The 18,464-nt window shown below is 49.2% G+C and overlaps 3 protein-coding genes across 3 annotated transcripts; all 3 read right to left on the reverse strand.

The window, feature by feature from the left end:
• Window positions 1-1,800: 1,800 nt before the first annotated feature.
• LOC101755456 (protein EXORDIUM) lies at window positions 1,801-2,967 on the reverse strand. Its single transcript, XM_004953913.2, has one exon. The coding sequence runs from the start codon at window positions 2,867-2,869 to the stop codon at window positions 1,940-1,942; it is 930 nt and encodes a 309-aa protein (XP_004953970.1). The 5' UTR covers window positions 2,870-2,967; the 3' UTR covers window positions 1,801-1,939.
• A 4,645-nt stretch (window positions 2,968-7,612) lies between these two features.
• LOC101755869 (protein EXORDIUM) lies at window positions 7,613-8,827 on the reverse strand. Its single transcript, XM_004953914.2, has one exon. The coding sequence runs from the start codon at window positions 8,739-8,741 to the stop codon at window positions 7,782-7,784; it is 960 nt and encodes a 319-aa protein (XP_004953971.1). The 5' UTR covers window positions 8,742-8,827; the 3' UTR covers window positions 7,613-7,781.
• Window positions 8,828-10,834: 2,007 nt separating this feature from the next.
• LOC101756271 (protein EXORDIUM) lies at window positions 10,835-12,227 on the reverse strand. The gene has a single exon (XM_004953915.4). The coding sequence runs from the start codon at window positions 12,111-12,113 to the stop codon at window positions 11,124-11,126; it is 990 nt and encodes a 329-aa protein (XP_004953972.1). The 5' UTR covers window positions 12,114-12,227; the 3' UTR covers window positions 10,835-11,123.
• Between the last annotated feature and the right edge of the window lie 6,237 nt (window positions 12,228-18,464).

An 18,464-nucleotide genomic window follows, 5' to 3' on the forward strand; every position in this document is an offset into this window, starting at 1 on the left:
ATGCTTAAAACACAACCAACTATTCACCATGGGCAAATTAGAACATCCCCACCAAATTCTCATATTTCTGGAGCTGGAGCACTACAATCTGCCAAACACGTACAGCAGCTCCATATTTTTCTGGAGTTGGTGGAGTGGAGTTGGTTTTTATGAGGTGAAGTGCTGCCAAAACCCCCTAAAGTACAGCATGGTAAAATGAAACGGGACAGCTGATCAACCAAGATACATCCTAAGGCCAGTTTCAGTGAAGTGTCATGAAGAGTTTTATAGGCATTAAATTCTATGCTACTTTAGCAGTTTTGCTGACTTGGAAGCCTAATTATGAGGAGTGAGGAGAGAAGTTTCATCCCCATGATACCCACCTGGCACAGTTACCAAGTCCCATGAAACTTAATAAAAGGATGTTATAGTTTCATCGCATGACACATTTGATTGTAACTCCACGCTAAAATTAAATGTTGCAGGCTATCTATGAAACTGTGCCATTCAGCCGTTGCACTGAGGCTGGCAGTTTCATTTCATTGAAAAGATGACATGGCAGTCTTGTTAACACTATGATGAAACCGTGCACTAAGACTGGCCTAAGAAATTGAGCCTCAAAGATAGTTATGGGTTCGTAACAGGGGATTTGGGTAGCTTCCCTTTTTATCTGTCGAGGAAGCATGCCCTCCTCACAATCACGCTTCCTAGTATGATATATCACGCTTTTGTTGTTTTGGTTGTTTTAGAACACATTTTCACCAAGTAGGCCTCTCACAATCACGCTTCCTAGTATGATATATCACGCTTTGGTTGTTTTGGTTGTTTTAGAACACATTTTCACCAAGTAGGCCTCTCTCAAAAGTTTAGTGAACTAAAAAAACTCGTTACTGCAGCTACGTATGGAGCAACCAAAGCCCCTTTTTTGGAGTAGCCAAAGGCATTTTAGGGCGTGTTTGGTATTCTCGATTGCTCGTCTCATATGGCCAAGCAAGGTCACGTGTGTAATAGTGAACGAAAAGCTCGCATTGCCCGGCTGGGAAGGAAATCCTTACCTACGGAGGAGAGCTGAATCGGCTATGACTTCTAAAGTTGTAATGCAGCCGATTGCGCTACAGTACAGATGTTAAATTGCGAATTTCAGCGAAAAGAGACGAAGTCGATTAAGAAGTTGAACTCGAGACTGAGGGGGTGTTTGGAAGACATGGGCTAAACTTTAGTCCTGTCACATCGGATGTTCGGATGCTAATTAGGATGACTAAATATGAGCTAATTACAAAACTAATAGCAGAACCCCTAGGCTAAATTGCGAGACGAATCTATTAAACCTAATTAATCCATCATTAGCGAATGGTTACTGTAGCACCATATTGTTAAATCATGGACTAATTAGGTTTAATAGATTCGTCTCGTGATTTAGCCTAGGAGTTGTGCAATTAGTTTTGTAATTAATCAATGTTTAATACTTCTAATTAGTGTCCAGACATGTGACAGGGGCTAAATTTTAACCCCTATGTGCCACACACACCCTGAGATACCTTGCTGAAATTGATGCATGAGTTCGTCCGTCTCGCTCGCCTACCATGACAGGCAGTTCGGCCACTAGTCAGCTGCCGGCCGCCGGCGCCCGTCGTCGTTGCATATGCGCCGCCGTGCGGCGGACAGGTCTGATCAGGCGGTTCGTGCAGATCCTGGTTGGCGACAGCGGGCTCGTGGTTTTTTTATTTGGGCCGGATGGAGATCTTCCAGTATTAATGGTCCTTGGGCTGGTATGACAGGATTCTCAAACTTTGGGGACAAAGCATAGGGCCCATCAAACAATTTAAACGAACAAAGTAGTTTCATTTCTTCCAAGTTTCAAGTCCAACAAACTCGTATATGTACAACTTTGGGAAGCGTACAGAAACATGGACGGTGTCCAGGTACAGACTACATCACTACAGAGTGAGTACAGACTCGACTACACCAAGGTGCTGCAAGTGGAAGTCGCCGGGTTGTACAAGGCCGGGAGCAGGTACTTCCTCCCGTTCACGCCGTTGGCGTTGTAGCTGGCCCCGGTGGTCTGGTCGACGAGCAGGTTCCCGGGGAAGCCCGGGTAGGCGCCGCTGCCGTAGACGCCCGGGCACGCGGTGCACGCCTCCAGCGGCGCTTCCTTGGGGCCCTGGTAGAACGCGTCGCCGTAGGGGTTCGTGACGGTGCCGGCCACCATGGTGGCGAGGACCATCACCAGGCCGTCCATCCCGACGTCGCCGTTGGGCGCCACCAGGGGCTTCCCCTGCGGCCCGTACTGCGGCTGCGCGAACGGCCACGCGCACTGCCCGGGGCACTGCTTCACGGAGTTGCCCACCCAGATGTAGGCGGACTTGGTATCGGCGCCGTGCTTGCCGCACCGGCTGCTGCAGAATCCCTCCACGGCCACGTCCTTGTCGGTGAACACCAGCGCGATGCCGCCCTTCTTCCCGCCGGCGCGCGCCGCGAGCTCCTCGATCTGGGCCAGCGTGAGCGAGTTCCCCAGCGACCGCGCCTCGTCGGACACCTGCGCGTCGAGGAGCACGCGCGTCGGCGTCGCCGGCCCGGCGCCGTTCGTGGCGGCGCTCGACAGGTACAGCTGGTCGATGGTGCCCCACCACTGCCCGACGGATGGCGTGGCCGCGCCCGGCGCCGTGGTGAGCGAGAAGAGGAAGTCGGAGACGATCGACTTCTGTGCCGGCGTGAACCTGCCATACCAGAGGACGGACACCGGGATGTCGCCGCTGAGCACGGTGCCGTGGTGGTACGTGAGCTGGTCGCTCGCAGGGGGAATGTACAGCTCCATCAGCCTCCTGCTCCCCACGGAGAGCTGCGCCAGGCTCATCAGTACCACCGCCGCTACCAGCACACGACACACCATTGCTGCAATTCTTCAAACTACTCGCTAATTAAAATTGGGCCTGGAAACTTGTGAGTCGTGAGCTCACTGCTGCTATGTGATCGACCTTGTGTGTGAGTGTGTTGTTGTGATGGAGTGGAAGTCTCCCCGGCAGAGTTATTTATAGGCCCTGCGCCCGTGCCTACGGAAGAAGAACGAGAGACTTCGCGGACGGTTCTTTCCTATCCTACGTGCCGCCTACACCTGGTGCAGTAGCATCAGAGATTGGCGCGGCGGGAGGACGAGGGGGGACCGTGGGGAGGCAACGAGGCGCGGCGCGCCCCGCGCACGCCACCGTGTGTCGCTCACCGTGCGCGCTGCGCTGTCCAGTTGCTTCCGGGCACGGCTCCAGAGACAATGCTGCGGGTCAGGTCGCCGCACGCCTTGTTCTTGTTCCCCTGCCTGCCTGCCTGCGCGCCGGATGGGGATGAGGATTTGACCCCGGGGGTTCCCGCGCCCAATCCACGGGCAACAGGTGTCCGACGCATGTGGCCGCGGAAGGTTCCCAAGAGCAGGGCATGCAGCAGCCAGCGCCGCGGGTCAGAACTGGGCGCGCGCGCGCGGATGGGGCTTTGGCGCCCGAGATGTGGATATGCTTCGGGGAATGAGGGTTCGTTCCCCAGGTGTGGCGCGGGGGAAGGGTCGAAGGGAGCTGCACCGCGCACGCCGCCGGCCAAACCGCAGCTCGATGCTGCAGTAACCACGGCGCCGGCCGGCGGCGGCGTGGTAGTAGGAGGAGTACTCGTAGTAGATGGCGTGCCCTGCACAGTTGCATGTGCGCGTCGGATTTTGCAAGATCACGAGCTGTAGATTCGCCGAGTGGAAGTTGACGGCCGATCAATGCACGGCGCGAGATGGAGGAAATGTTGTGAAGATCGAGCAAAGACTTCGTTGACCCATGACCACACTCGCGATACGTTCATGCATGCATGCTGATCTGACAGCTGGATTGTGGCGTGCGATCGAGTGCCTGATTGACCAATGACCAAGTCTCCATCGGTGCCGCAAAACGGAGATCATGCCAGAGGCTTTTACTACTTGTAACACGTGGCTACAGCGCGAGCGCGCACGCACGCACCGTGCGCTCGTGCAACGTTGTGCACCTGGATAGAATCGTATCGATCATCTAATAGTATCCCCCATGCCCGTATTGGACTGTGCCTCTTCTGTTTGCAGCCGCCTTCTGGTCGTGGTTGCGCGAGCAGCATCTTGGTGCTGCCGTGCTGGGCCTTCGACTTTCGAGGGACAGGCCAGCCTGGGCGGATGGCGAAGTCAGATTCGATTTCCGATTACTTTACCTGCATTTCGTGATCCCAAATCCATTTCATATAGCAGTTGGAAAACAAATCCATCTTCATCTTGGAGGTTTCTTTTGAAGCCTCTAGCTAAAGGCAAGTAGAACTTCTAGGTGGACACTCTAAAACAAGAGATAAATTTTAAAAATTCTTACAAAAAATAAAATATCCGACCATCAATCGATAGATTCAAATCATCGTAGCCATTAGATCTATTATGTTTTCTAAAAAATTATCCACCTATACCATTATAAAAATAGCTTAAAGTAACACCCTAAATCTATATATAAATTACCCACCTCTGCCATTATATAAAATAAACTAAAGTAACCCCCTAATCTTCATCCAAATTACCCACTTATACCATTATAAATAATATTTAAAATAACCCTCTAATTTACAACTGAATTGCCTACCACTAACTTAAAGTAACCCCTTAAATTTGCATCTATATTGCCCACACATGCCATTATTAAAAATAACATGAGGTAACCCTACGTTTCAATCAAATAACCGTAGGCTAACTTAAAGTAACCCCTTAAATTTGCATCTATATTGCCCACACATGCCATTATTAAAAATAACACGAGGTAACCCTACGTTTCAATCAAATAACCTTAATTAGAAATATACAGCAATATATGATTCTAAATCGTCTATATCTTTCACTATTGGTATACGATATAATAATTAAGATCCTATACGCATGATGTGTGTCACCATTTATAAGGATATAAAGTGATGAGAATATAGATTTCTATGCTAAAATTGTATCTCAAACTTAGGGTTCATTAAACAAATTCAAGCACATACCTGCGATGCAAAGTGAAAATTTAAAGATTATAAATGTGGATAAAAATATTATAAAGTAATTACTAACTAAAATCTAACATAATTGGATGAAGATATTAAGTATATATCTATATAAGTATTGTGTTCGAATATTTAACAAATGGGTAGCTTATGGTAATAGTTTTGTAGCAATGTAGTTTCATTTTTTTTCCATTAGAGACCCCGCATTAGTTCACATGAGACAAGCTAGAAAAAAGAGATAAATTCTCATAAAATTAAAAAACATCAAATATCAATCCTGTAAACTCTAATAATCATAGCCATTGATCTATTATATTTTCTAAAAAGTTACCCACCACCATCATAATGAAAATATTCAAAAATGAGCTCTAAACCTATATCTAAATTACCGAGCTCAGCTATTATAAAAATAATCTAAAGTAACCCTATAATCTCCATCCAATTTACTAATACACATCATTATAAAGCATAACTTAAAATGTCATTCTAAAATTTTATCTATGTTATCCACGTGTGTCGCTATTAAAAATAAGCTAAAGTAAAAAGGCTAAATATTAATTTAATTATCTTCATGTGCATCATACAGAAATGTTAAAAAGTAAACTAATATATGATTCTAAATTACCTATTTATATCATTGTTAATATAAAAATACCAAGTTAAAGTATATACACATGATGAATTTCACCATTTAGACTATTTATACATGTATGTGAGGAATCGATGAAAAATATTGATTTGTATGCTAAACATAATGTATGGGGGATTGGAGGTGCGATACAAAATGAAAAAAGTATGGATATGGATGAAAACGTGCATAGAGTAATTATTAATGAAAAATCAATCATAACTGGACAAAGATAGGTACATATCATTATGTCGAAGTATTGAAAAATAAGAGAGTAGTAGGTAAACAATTTTGATTATTAGTTAGGAGTTTAATTTCTAAATAATTTTCAAATACAATAGCTTCTAAAAGCATTAGCTCGTGTGGGAGCACGGGTCGATGAACTAGTATCATGTAATTATGATCCAGTCGATTTTCTTGGAACCCCGTAAAAATTCCAGGTTTGCTTGATCTACCTGGATATGCTCGCCTTCCCCAGTGAGGTCAACAGTACTGGCAGTCCACTAGCTTAATTTGATCAGGTGCCAAGTGATCTCGCCTGCGTGCATTTCACCTTCGGCGAAGCCGGCAGGCGCGTGAGCGGGAGAGGGGGCCCTTGAAGCAAGGTGAATCTTTTCCTGCCTTTGTCAAGTTACGGCGAGGCGTGCGGCGTGCTAGCGTCCCAATGACGGGCAGTGTGCCAGTGTGGCACAGGCTGTCCGCCGTGCGCTTCGAGGCGCGCCTCGCGCGCGTCCGCCGAGAAGACGCGTCGGAATTGTTTTGACGGCCGGGGCGCCCGCGCCGGCCAAGTTGCGATCGAAAGCACTAGATAGTGGGGGAGGCATGCCGCAATGCGTGCGGCGAACACAAGGAGAAGTGGGAGCGGGATGGAGTGCGGCGGATCGGAGTCCCGTGCGCGCCTGGCAACCGCGCAGCATGCAGCGCCCGTGCGGTCTCGGCACGCACCAACCCGCGGTGCCGTCGCTGCGGCCGGCTACGGGCGGCAAGGGAGCCACGGGTTTGACTTGGCTGCCGCGCCCCGGCGGTGCGGCCTCGCGTGATTTCGGAACACGCTACTTTGAGGCCACTCTGCCGTTGTGTTTGGGTTGATGAATCAACCACTTCGTTGTTGAACAAACGACGTGCATGTTCGAGATGAGGTGATGCTGGACCGACATATTCATCTCCTAATCTAAAAAAATATAAGAAGTGCTAAGATGATATATTGTCCCATTCCTGAAGTAAAACACCACTAAATTGTTTGTTTTCACCGTGCCATGCGAAAGTTGCATCATGCGATGCCAACATTGCTGATCCTCCTTGGTCCTAGCAGTATCGTTGATCAAGTACCCAAAAACGGACTTAATTAGTCTCTGGCTGCGCATATGGAAGTTTGAGTGAATAGGTTATTTGTTGTACCAATCGTTGACGGGTATCACTGATTGGTCGAAATTGGTGAATTGGATCAGATACTGCAACTTCGCTTATTGTAAAACTCATCTAACCATTTAGCCTAAGGCTATAGGATAATTAAGTAAACACTAGCAATCAAGAGTTCAAGACGAAGATACCCACGCAGCTACTTTTTTTTTTAACGAAGATGCCCCACACAGCTACTACTATGAAAGTTTGAGTTTGTGACGGCAGTGTGTGTCCTACACCTGCATCCTCCTTTGGCTTTGTATGTGAAGAAGACTACATGGGCAATATGCTCATTTGGCTAAGTTTTGGTTATACATGAGCTTTGTTGCTCCATATGTGCTGATTCGAGTTGCAATAATAGGACATTTTCTTTCCACAGTAGTAAAATGTCATCAATGATATATGTTTATTTCTATGTTCTAGTTTGCACATACCCCTCGGGATGAGTATGTGCAAATTTGGAAATGGCCTTACAGTCCTCACGATGGAAAATCCAACAAAGATAGTACAAAGAGTCAAAGAGAGTAGAGGTCAGATCATTGCTGCTTTGCTTGAGGCTCAAAATATGATTAAAACATTAATGGCTCTTGATTTGACTTGGACCAACCTTAGTTGCTCCCCATCAACATTATTACGAAGAGAATTTGATGAATCTCTAAAAATGAAAGAATTACACATGATCTCAAGTTCTGAACTGATATATACACAACCTTCGCAAGAGAAACTAAGACTGACAATCCTGCATTGCTGTTCCCCCCTACACCAACGTGCTACAAGCAGAAGTGGAAGGGTCGAAGAGCGCCGGAAGCAGGTACTTCCTCCCTTGCGCGCCATTGGCGTTGTAGCTGGCACCGCTCGCTTGGTCGGTCTTCAGGTTGCCGGCGTATCCCGGGTAAGAGCCGCTCCCGAATTGTCCCGGGCACGCCGTGGCGGCCTCCAGCGGCGCGTCGCTGGAGCCCTGGTAGTACGCGTCACCGAACGGGTTGGTCACCACGCCGGCGAACTCGCTCGCCAGGTTGACGATCATGCCGTCCACGCCGACGTCGCCGTTGGGCGGCATGAGTGGCGGGCCCTGCGGGCCGTACTCGGGCTGATGGAAAGGCCACGCGCACTGGCCGGGGCACTGCGTCGCCGAGTTGCCGACCCAGACGTAGGCCGTGCCGGAGTTGGCGTCCGAGCCGTGCAGGCCGCACTGGCTCATGCAGAAGCCCTCCACGGTGACGTCCTGCGCCGTGAAGACCAACGCGACGCCGCCCTTCTTGGGCTTGGCGCTCGCGGCCAGAGCGGTGACCTGCGCCAGGGTGAGGGACTTGCCCATGGAGCAGTTGTCGTCGGACACTTGGTTGGCGAGGAGCACCTGGGTCTTCTTGGCCTCCCCGGCGGCATTTGGTGTGGCTTGCACCGCCTTGGACAGGTATTGCTGGTCCATGGTGTTCCACCATTGCGCAACCGACGGCGAGGCGGCCTGGGGCATCATCGTCAGCGAGAGAATGAAATCGTAGATGATGGTCTTCTGCACCTGCGTGAACTGACCGTACCAGAGGATGGACACGGCAATGTCACCGTGGAGCACTTGGCCGTTGTGGTAGGAGAGCATATCAGCCGGATTGGGTTGGTACAGCTCCATGCGCCTCCTTGCCCCCATGGATTGCTGGGCGGAGCACACAAGCAGCACCACTAGAGCAAACACGACTGCCTTTGCACGAGTTGCAGCCATTGCAGCCTAGTGATAGTGATGATATTAAAGCGTGGCCTGATGCCTGGAAGGTGTTCAACAGTTCAAGTGTGACTGTGTTCTGAACTTCTGATGATGAAGTGATGAGTGATGAACCAAGGGCACAACCACATACTTATAGGGAGCTTGGGACACTGAAGTCTTTTTTTCGTGAATACGCAGAAGAGCTGCGTATCTAAGAATAAAAAAGTTTTTATATGCGGGCCTATCCGGGCGCACGCACACGGGTTTAGTCATGTTTTAGCTTACATTACACCACCACAACGACAACACAAATGGCACAAAAAGGCCGAAATCAGAAATGCTGATCTAAAACACCTGATGGCATTGGCCAGCCTATGGCAGTTAGGTATTTTGCACCAGAGACGCACCAGAGTTGCCCTTCCTGAATGATCTCATGCAGCAGCTGTGAGGCATTTTTTGGTGGTGATCTTGCAAACACCATTTCATTGCGTTCCTTCCATATTTTCCATGAAACAAGAATAAATGTTGAGTCAAAGCCTTTCCTTTACCCGGAATGAACACCGCTTCTCTTGTTGAGCCACCAGTCTAACAGCCCAACTTCATTTACGGGACACTGAAGTCTGAAGCACGGGTGCATTCCAGGATGCTTCCATGCCGTTTAACGGTGTGTAGATCTCGAGAGATTGCCAGCTACTGCTACTGCTTGTAGCAAGGTCGTAGCATCTTGCAAAGCAAGGTCCTGCTGAGCTGTTGGGGTGGGTCTAGAGCATAAACAAAGCGCAGGTCAGCGGATTACCACGACCAGGGGGGCGACAAAGCTTGTTTCGCCTCCCCGGCTGCGGATTCAGCAGACAAAACGGCCGCATGTGCAAGACGAAGGTTCCCTATTTTCTCAGTGTCAGGGAACACACCGGGCCTGACACGCACACAGCCTGTGTCGCTCCTACGGCGGCTTGTTGCCCTGGCTGAATAACACCGGAAAAATCTGTTCGACGAGCGGCGCTTCGGCATGGCGGCAGCCGGCAGCTCGTGCGTCGCATCGCGGTCGGGCTAGATGTGCACGGGCCACGTCGGCGGATCGGCCTTGATCAGGTCCGGAACACCCCGCCCCGGAATGCCGACCGGGAGGTCATATGTGGAGCACGCGTTTTCTCATAGAAATGGCAGCCGTGGCCTCTCCTTTGTCCCAATGGAGGAGTCAAAGCCGCCTGACGGCATTGCTGTCATCTGACCCTCCTCAACAATATCGAGGAAAGTTCTCGTGTAGCAGTGGACACGCGATGCGGATCTGTTGGGTTTGGGATTGGGGTTTAGCATTGCCATGCAAAATGCATGCTACGCTTGAGTTCCGCCAGTCCAAAACTTGCCAGTCTCCGTAGGCCAGTTGCAGCGGTTTTGGCAGTAGGATGAGTCCGGCGTAGTGGTGTGCTGTTATTACCTGCTCGTCCGCTTCAAAGATAGTGTCTCGGTTCATTCAAAAGAAGAGTCAAGAGTCTGTGTCAAATTGATCGTTGCTGTAAGGCATCAAACAAGAGCATTTGGTTAAGCGGAGCACTTGTTACTACCAATAGATAGTGGCATTTAGAATAATAACAATGGGAGGTGATCAATTTATTTGATTTGTCTAGATATAGTCTGACAATTAATTAACTGATCTTTTATTGACACATCATCTTAGAGATGCCTGGATTTTTTAGGTCCCCTGGATAGTCAGGCACGGAAAGATTTTGTCCAACTCCTTTTTCTTCGCTAAACAATATAACATGCTATCTGCATCTTTTTCTTCCTTTTTAGGACAATGCTAAACTGATAATGGTCACTCCAATTCAACCCCTATAATGGGTGACTATCATGGTATAAGCGATATAACACACTATTGCGTCCCTAGCTGGCTAGCTATGATATGAAAATGGAATCAAGCATGTGTAGGAGAGAATCGGTACGGTGCATGAAACATTTATAATAAAAAAACTTTAGTATTTGTATTAATTAAAAATCTACAGTGTTTATCAATCTCCTGCCTTTGAGCCATATCAATCTTGTGTCGGGCCAATAAGAATAAAAAAGTCTAAAAAAATTCTTAGAAACTTAACGTGCTAACTCTTGAAGGGTGAGAAAACACATTGTCCATTGAGATGGTCTGTTCCTATAGATACAGGATTACTGCAACTGAAGTGAAAGGTGATTTGAAGTTACCATTCTCAACGGAAGGTCTTCTCTTTATTTACTTTTTTTTTTGCATTTATTTACTTCGCATGCTTTACAATCCTAGCTTTAGTTTTTGTTTCCTGGTCTGGCGCAGTTTCCCCGATAAGCAATTGATACTTCAAATTGCCATACACCCCCTGTCACTCGCATATATACAGTACACAATTCTGGCAGGATTTGTTTCCTTAGCCGTTACACCAAAGTTGAACACGTGGACGTCGCAGGGTCGAACAGCGCGGGAAGCAGGTACTTCCTCCCGTGCGCGCCATTGGCGTTGTAGCTGGCCCCCGTCGTGCGGTCCACCGCCAGGTTGCCGGCGAAACCGGGGTATGCGCCGCTGCCGTAGACCCCGGTGCAGGCGGTGGCGGCCTCCAGCGGCGCGTCCTTGTCGCCCTGGTAGAACCCGTTCCGGAACGGGTTGGTCACCGTCCCCGCGACCATGCTGGCGATGTTGATCACCATGCCGTCCATGCCGACGTCGCCGCTGGGCGGCACGAGCGCCGGCGTCTGGGGCCCGTACACCGGCTGGTGGAACGGCCACGCGCACTGGCCGGGGCACTGCGTGGCGGCGTTGCCGACCCAAATATAGGCGGTGCCGGCCCGGGCGTCCGAGCCGTGCAGGCCGCAGCGGCTCATGCAGAAGCCGTCCACGGCCACGTCCTGCGCGGTGAGCACCAGCGCGATCCCGCCCTTCTTGGGCCCGGCCCGCGCCGCCAGCTGCGGGAGCTGGGCCAGCGTGAGGCGCTTCCCCAGCGAGCACCCTTTGTCGGCGACCTGGCCGGCGAGCGCCACCTGCGCGGTGCCGGGGCGCGCGCCGTTGCCGCCCCGCGCCTTGGACAGGTAGAGCTGGTTGATGGCGTTCCACCACTGGGACACGGACGGGGTCGGCGCCTGCGAGGTGGGGGTGAGGGACTGGAGGAAGCCGGTGACCACGGCCTTCTGCGCCGGCGTGAAGCGGCCGTACCAGATGATGGACACCGCGATGCGGCCCTGGAGCACGGCGCCGTCGTGGTACGTGAGGCGCGCGCTGGCCGGCGGCTTGTACAGCTCCAGCAGCATCCTGCTGGCGCCCACGGAGAGGCGTGCCGAGCTCAGGAGCAGCACGGAGAGCAGCGCAAGTGCGACGTGGCTCGTGCCGTGCCGAACGCGTATGCTGCTGCTGCTGCTGCGAGGTGATGCCATTTCTCAGCGCGAAATTGGCGACTAGCTTGTACTGGAAGGCGATCGTGATTCAGGGGCAGTGCAAGGTAGAGTTGTTTCTGCGGGCTATTTGTGTGTGATTTCCGAATGGTGACGGGAAATGGGTATTTATAGGTGCGAATCGGAATTGCAGAGCGTGCCGTGTGTTTCGTGTAGCCTTCCCTGGCCATCCCTGGGTTAGCTGCCTTTGTTTTGGTTTCGGAGTGGCTACTAGCTCTGAAGTTGACTCGGTGGGGGGCAGCTGGATGCGTTTGGACCCGAGGGCGACGCCGATTGCGTTGTCGCTTCCACGCCAGCCAGCCACCATGCATCCATGCAGGAAGGCAGCGAAAGCCGTTGTTTTCCTGGACGCAGTAGCACTCGTCAAAGGCGTGTTGGCAAGTAGCACTGACCTCAAATTGCTCTCGGTATCAGGCTGTGCCCTGCGATGATTAGAGGCTTAGAGCCTTGACAGGTTAGGCTTGTTGCAAGGTTGTCACTGAATCTTGAGATAGCCAAAGAAGGTCCATGCCTAGGTCAGCAGTCAGCAGTGCTGGTGTGCAATGGCTTGGCATGGATGGGACTAGTGTCTTTTTTTCCTTGAATTGCCGGGAATATTGCATGCTTTCTGGAGGGGAAAAGTCACACATTATCCCACACACACATATCTGAAGATTTCTTTTAGCATAAAACCGGTTGCAGCAACCCAAATTCGTTCCCTGTTTTTCTGGTGGGACAAACAATTTAGTAGTGCAAAGTTGCAAACTAAAAGCCGTCATATACAAGTATGGGAACATCTCCACTAAAAGCCGTCATATACAGGTATGATCGCTTCGTTGCAGCTCCTTCCACTTCAGCAAAGAAAGCTAATAAAATTTCGTGTAGCAGGAGCGCTGCTCATGTGGAATCGCGAGTGCTACAAACATCTCGGCATCGTCCCGGCCTCCCGGCCCAATGAATGGCTGAAACGAGTCGAACCTAGTTGGAAATCTTGTTCCAAACAGTCTGACACTGACCAGTGACCAATCGCTAGCCAGCTGTTCACGGCCTGTAGGTGACCCGGAGCTACAACGCGCAGACTTCATTCAACACAGGATCCAAGGCCCGCGGACCGCGGTGTCTCGTTCTCGTCCCCATGGTTATCCGTCCGGTTGCTCCACAACCCAACAAAACCCTACCCCCAACACTAGCCAGAATAGGATTAGTGCACACGGTCAGCGGCTAACCATTTCTTAATCAGCAAGCGTGACCCTGCCAAGGCCCGAACAATGACCTGATCACGTTGGAGGGGATCAGCATCACACGATGATCAGGGACAGCAGGAGAGGGTCGGGCGTGGGCGCCATGACCCAGCGAGATAAGGCCGTGCGGGGAATAAGGACAGGGGGACACGCGGGGGACACGGCGCAGCCGGGTTTATGAGCCCTAGGAGCGTCCTGCGAGGTGACAGCCTGGGCAACCAAATCCCCTGTCCCGCAGTCCACAGGGAGCTGTGGCCGTGTTCAAGAGCAGCTGCCGTAGGAGTGTGTCAATGCGTGTGTGTACCCGGGAGCCGGGGCTCAGCACTTGTACATCACTCTACGCGTTTACCATTACTCTGTTCGACAAGTACGACTCCTCCTACCTGACCTTTTGCGTATGAGTTGATCCGTTTGCTAACCACTAGTACTCATCACTCATGGTAGAATTACTGATGATGTTACCGCACTTGAGGAGGATGGTCGTTGTATCACAGAGGGTAACTACTGGCCGAGGATGCTGGTTAACTGACGGTACCTGCAGTACGAGCATTTTTCACTTCATGGTGGTAACGAAACAGTACCTGCAGGTTTCGAGTGCGAGCTACTTTGTACTAAAAATCAGCTTAAATTGCTGCTAAACTGTGCCTGACTGTAAAATGACAGTACGTCGTCATTAGTCATGGCTGTTAAGGGTAGAGTGGTACTCGCCGTAACAGTACCTAACTACTGCTTGATTCAAAATCATGACGAATCAAGAAGTACTCGCCGTAACTTGTTGACATTTGCTATGTTCCCTGCTCAGGCTTATCTGCGTTTTCACCCTTTTTTTAGAGAGGAGAACTTGCCGGCTGTTACGTTAGCGTTACCTACATACGGGCCTTACGGCCTTAACAGTACTTGTTTGGGCTTTATTACGGTAACTATCTAGCGGGCCGTGCGTACTGTGCTTCTACTACGCGGGCCGTACAGCAAAGTTTACTCGTGCCAGAACATGCAACGAACAGACGACGGCCAATCCATCCAAAAGCTTTTCCCCCCTAAAAAAAAATCCAAAAGCTTTTCCAAAGGAAGCGCCGTTCGCCAACTGCATTCACATTCCGTTTCCGGCTCGGAAGAGCAGGTCGCTAGCTGGCGCTCACGAAACGAACCAAGAAAGTGTCGCTGCAGGACACGCCAAAAAGAGACGGAGAGGGTCGGTACTGGCGTGATAGCTTCACATTCATGCACGCATCAATAACCTCATGAATGGCCGGAGCTACCTCGCCACATTTAAGAATGCCACAACCCTTTTTTTTCCCTCTTCGGCCATCAACATCGTCATCCAACGGTCGCCAGCCCACCTCCAGGCCGCCGTCGCGGCGGATAAGGCCAGGGCCCAGGGCCAGCCAGCCTCTGCGTCGTCTCGTTCCCGTCCTCCGTGGCGCCGTGTCCGTGTGGGTGTACGCGTGGCCACGCCCGCCCGGCCGGCTGGCGGCCGCGGCCGCTAGCTAGCAGCAGCTGAGCTACTGGTGGCCGGTGGGCACGCGAGCAATGAGCAAGCCCGTTCACGAGCGCGTCGTGAGGGCGATGGGGGAGTAGGGCCGGGGACACAGGCTGCATCGCGACGACGCGCATAGCCGCTTCACCACCAGCTGGCCGGCGTCCGTACGCGGATCTCTAGGCGAGCCCACACCGGGGGTCCGGGGAGCAGGAAAGCGCTGGGGTGGGGCCTCTCATGGCCCGGTGACATGTGGGACCCTGTACCTTTGCTCGCTTTATGCGCGCCGCCGTACGCCGATGGGCCTCGCCAGCGATCGCATCGACCCATCGCGTCGCATCCGATCCGATCATGCGAGTGCGTCTTCTTCCCCGATTGGCAAATAAGCTGCCGGGCTTCTCTAACCCCACAGTGGCCATGACTGTTAGCTCGCAGCTTTGCATGCATGGATCATTGGATCCATCCATGGTCAGTTATGTACGGTTCGAAGACGATGCGGTTGGTGCTCGCCTTAGTGCTGGCCTGCTGGGATCATGGCTGTAATGGCAGGACGATCCGACGGACCACTTGGCTCTAGAAATTGGCCACGGAGATTTGGGATCGACGGGGTCCAGTCCCACGGTTTGCCGTGTCGATGGGCGCATGGTAGGATCGTCGGCTTCTCGCTCTCGCTCCCATTTCACATGCCATCTCCGTGCACATCAGCTTCTTCCGTCCTCTCGCCACCCCATTCGTCGTCACTTACCCATGCTGCTATGCAGGCCAGCACCAGCCTTGCTGGCAAGTTACGCCGATGAGGAATGGCCTAACCCTGATGCCACCGGCGAGGCTGTGACTGGATCGTACGGAGTTTGAGGTAGCAGTGCGCAACAACTGTTCTAGGACCGGGGGTACTCTACTACTCTCTGCTGCTGCTCTGTTCACAGCACACAGCTCTTGAAGGCGGGAGAGCCGCGCGGGCCCATCAACCAGTGACCGCCAACGTTCGGAACCCACGGGGCCCGGCCCACCACTGACCACCCCTCCCCTCCCCAACGTTCGTATCCCTCTGCCTACAATTTCAAGCGCCTCGAGAAGCCAACCTGCTTTTACCCACCACCGCAGTCCCCTCTTTGCCCGTTCCCCCCGCAATACCCAACTGGCGGGACCATTATTGGGCGATCGTTCGCCGCCACACGGTCCGGACGAACGAGCGCAGCCAGTTGATAGCGCGCATACGGATCAGGTGGTGACGAATATACAATTGTTTATTTGGCCAATCCACCGTAGCAAATATATTTTCTCCCCGGCCATGTGCGGATATTCTCTATTGTTTGTTTTCTCATTTAGCTTTTGACGGTTTTTCCCATTTCCCATGTCTACCTTTTGGCACTAGTTTTTTTTTCCCTTTCGGGGATAGCAGGTGAGTGGTAGAAAATAGGGCGGGGGAGTGACTTTCACATGCATATAAATGCGAAAGCTCTAATTCGAAAAAAAATACCTTTTTTCCTGATCAGCTAATCAATTCCAAACATCAAAAAACATTTTACAGCATAGTATGCAGATAAAAATCGTGTCAACAAAGGTAGGGAAACAGACAAAACTACAGCGTGATATTAGTCCACACTGATACCCTGCAAGAAAGAAAGAGATAAATGTAGTAAAAAAAAAGAAGCAAGAAATCCAGGCATCCCAAACTCATAAAAGTATTGAATGCATTTCAAAGAAGCGTAAAAAATCTTACGGTTTCGTAATTCAAAAGGCTTTATACCAATTCTGTACACGGCACTTTATAATAGAATATGAAAAACTATTGAATAACTTTATACCCCAACTTTCAACATATAGATCTAAAACTTTGTACACCTCTAACTTTCCTATCACATATCAAAAACTTTGTATACTATTAGGAAGAACTTATGAGTCGTACAATAAAAACTTTGAAACACATATAATTTAGGAGTGTAGAAAAATAATGCTACATGTAAGATTGCTAGCATAATTTGTGTTGGATCCATTTTTCTTCCTTAAAAACAAGCACACATTAAATTCAAAGCCATGTGGGAGGGTAGAATAATTTGTGATGATGTAAGAACTATGAAGTAACTACATCTTACATAAAGAATTCTATTTCTAGGTTTAGTAGTTCTTACATCAATAGAGATTTCTTGGTTGTAGAGCTCTTACGAAAAAGAGTTCTACAAACCTTCATTTTTCTAAACTTTACACTATAAATAAAAAAACTTACTACTTGCACATTTCAAACATTACACTCATAAATACAAAACTTTGTAATTTCAAAACTTTGCCCTCTAGATTTATGAACTTTGTACCATCACATTATAAACTTTACGCTCCTAGTTCTAAAGACCTTTGTACTAGCACATTTAGAAATTATTAATATAAGGTCTAATACTTTGTAAAAATCATGTATAGGAACTTTATGATTCAATCAAATTTGAACTCCCAAATATAGGAACTTTAGACTATAACATTATAAACTTTGTACTCCCAACTTTTAAACTATTAATTTTAAAAGGTTAAACTTCTAAATTTAGCTACTTCACACCAACGTGTTTCGAAAACATTGACAATAGAATGGTGCATGCATACATAATCATTTCTAGTTTTTTAACCAACCTTAGCATATAATTTTAAAACATTCAACCTAGAAAATTTGAGAATTAAAATTTTGGACCCAATGATTTAGAACTTTGAACCTAGAGATTTAGAACTTTGGACCCTGCAGATTTATTTTTTTGAACCCATAGATCTAAAACTTAGAAACCAGAGAATTAAAACTTTGATGTTTGTGTAGAATAACTCCAAGGATGCCATTATATGTTGCCAAGCATGCCAAAAATGATAGATGATTCCTAGTTTCCTACCCTTGTAACCTTGTATGTCTACTCCTACAAAAATTTCATGGACCATCAGGATACAATGGAGCAAAAACTTATGTAAATCAGTTATAGATGCTAGAGGCATACAAATTTAGAATGATACTTTTTTTTCTACGAATAGAACCTCCTTGGGCTCAAGTATTATCTGTATGATACACCATCTTCACTAGTGCCTTGAGTACTTGTTGACACCGGATTTTGACCAATCCTATAAATTCAGAGTACGAGATAATCGGAGTCACGTACAACAATAAGAAGCAAGCATGCATGCACATGGGCACGGAGTCCAAATCGGCTTCATTGGATTGATCGGCAAGGAGAGGCAAGGATGATATAAAGGAAAGTCCAGCACGTATGGATAAAAATGATTAGAATATACAACATGGATTCTGGTGCACTTTGCATGCCATGCGTGGGAGGCTTCCAGAATAATTATGCATGCCGATCTGTGCATGTACGGGAGGTTGTACGGGAGGTTGTTTCATAGAATAAAATATTTTAGAGATAGAGTTGGGTTAGTTAGAGATAGAGTTTTTTATTAGAAAAGATTGTGTACGTGACTTGCCTTGTGCGTGGTTAGATGCCAATTATGTAACGTCCGCCCTATAAATATAAAGGGACGTGGCCATTGTAAAGAATAATCACACGATCAATATACAACATATTTACCTTACCTTTCGGCTTCACGCCATTGCATTAGGAGTAGGAGTAATGTAGCTTCTCGACGAGTTCCTTCTAGCAAGCTGGGCTGCAT

The sequence above is a fragment of the Setaria italica genome, chromosome I (assembly GCF_000263155.2).
Source record: "Setaria italica strain Yugu1 chromosome I, Setaria_italica_v2.0, whole genome shotgun sequence".
Classification (NCBI taxonomy): Eukaryota; Viridiplantae; Streptophyta; class Magnoliopsida; order Poales; family Poaceae; genus Setaria; species Setaria italica.

Bases quoted from the DNA above. Each gene is read 5' to 3' on its own strand.
- LOC101755456 (XM_004953913.2), bottom strand. From the start codon at position 2,869: ATGGTGTGTCGTGTGCTGGTAGCGGCGGTGGTACTGATGAGCCTGGCG.
- LOC101756271 (XM_004953915.4), bottom strand. From the start codon at position 12,113: ATGGCATCACCTCGCAGCAGCAGCAGCAGCATACGCGTTCGGCACGGC.
- LOC101755869 (XM_004953914.2), bottom strand. From the start codon at position 8,741: ATGGCTGCAACTCGTGCAAAGGCAGTCGTGTTTGCTCTAGTGGTGCTG.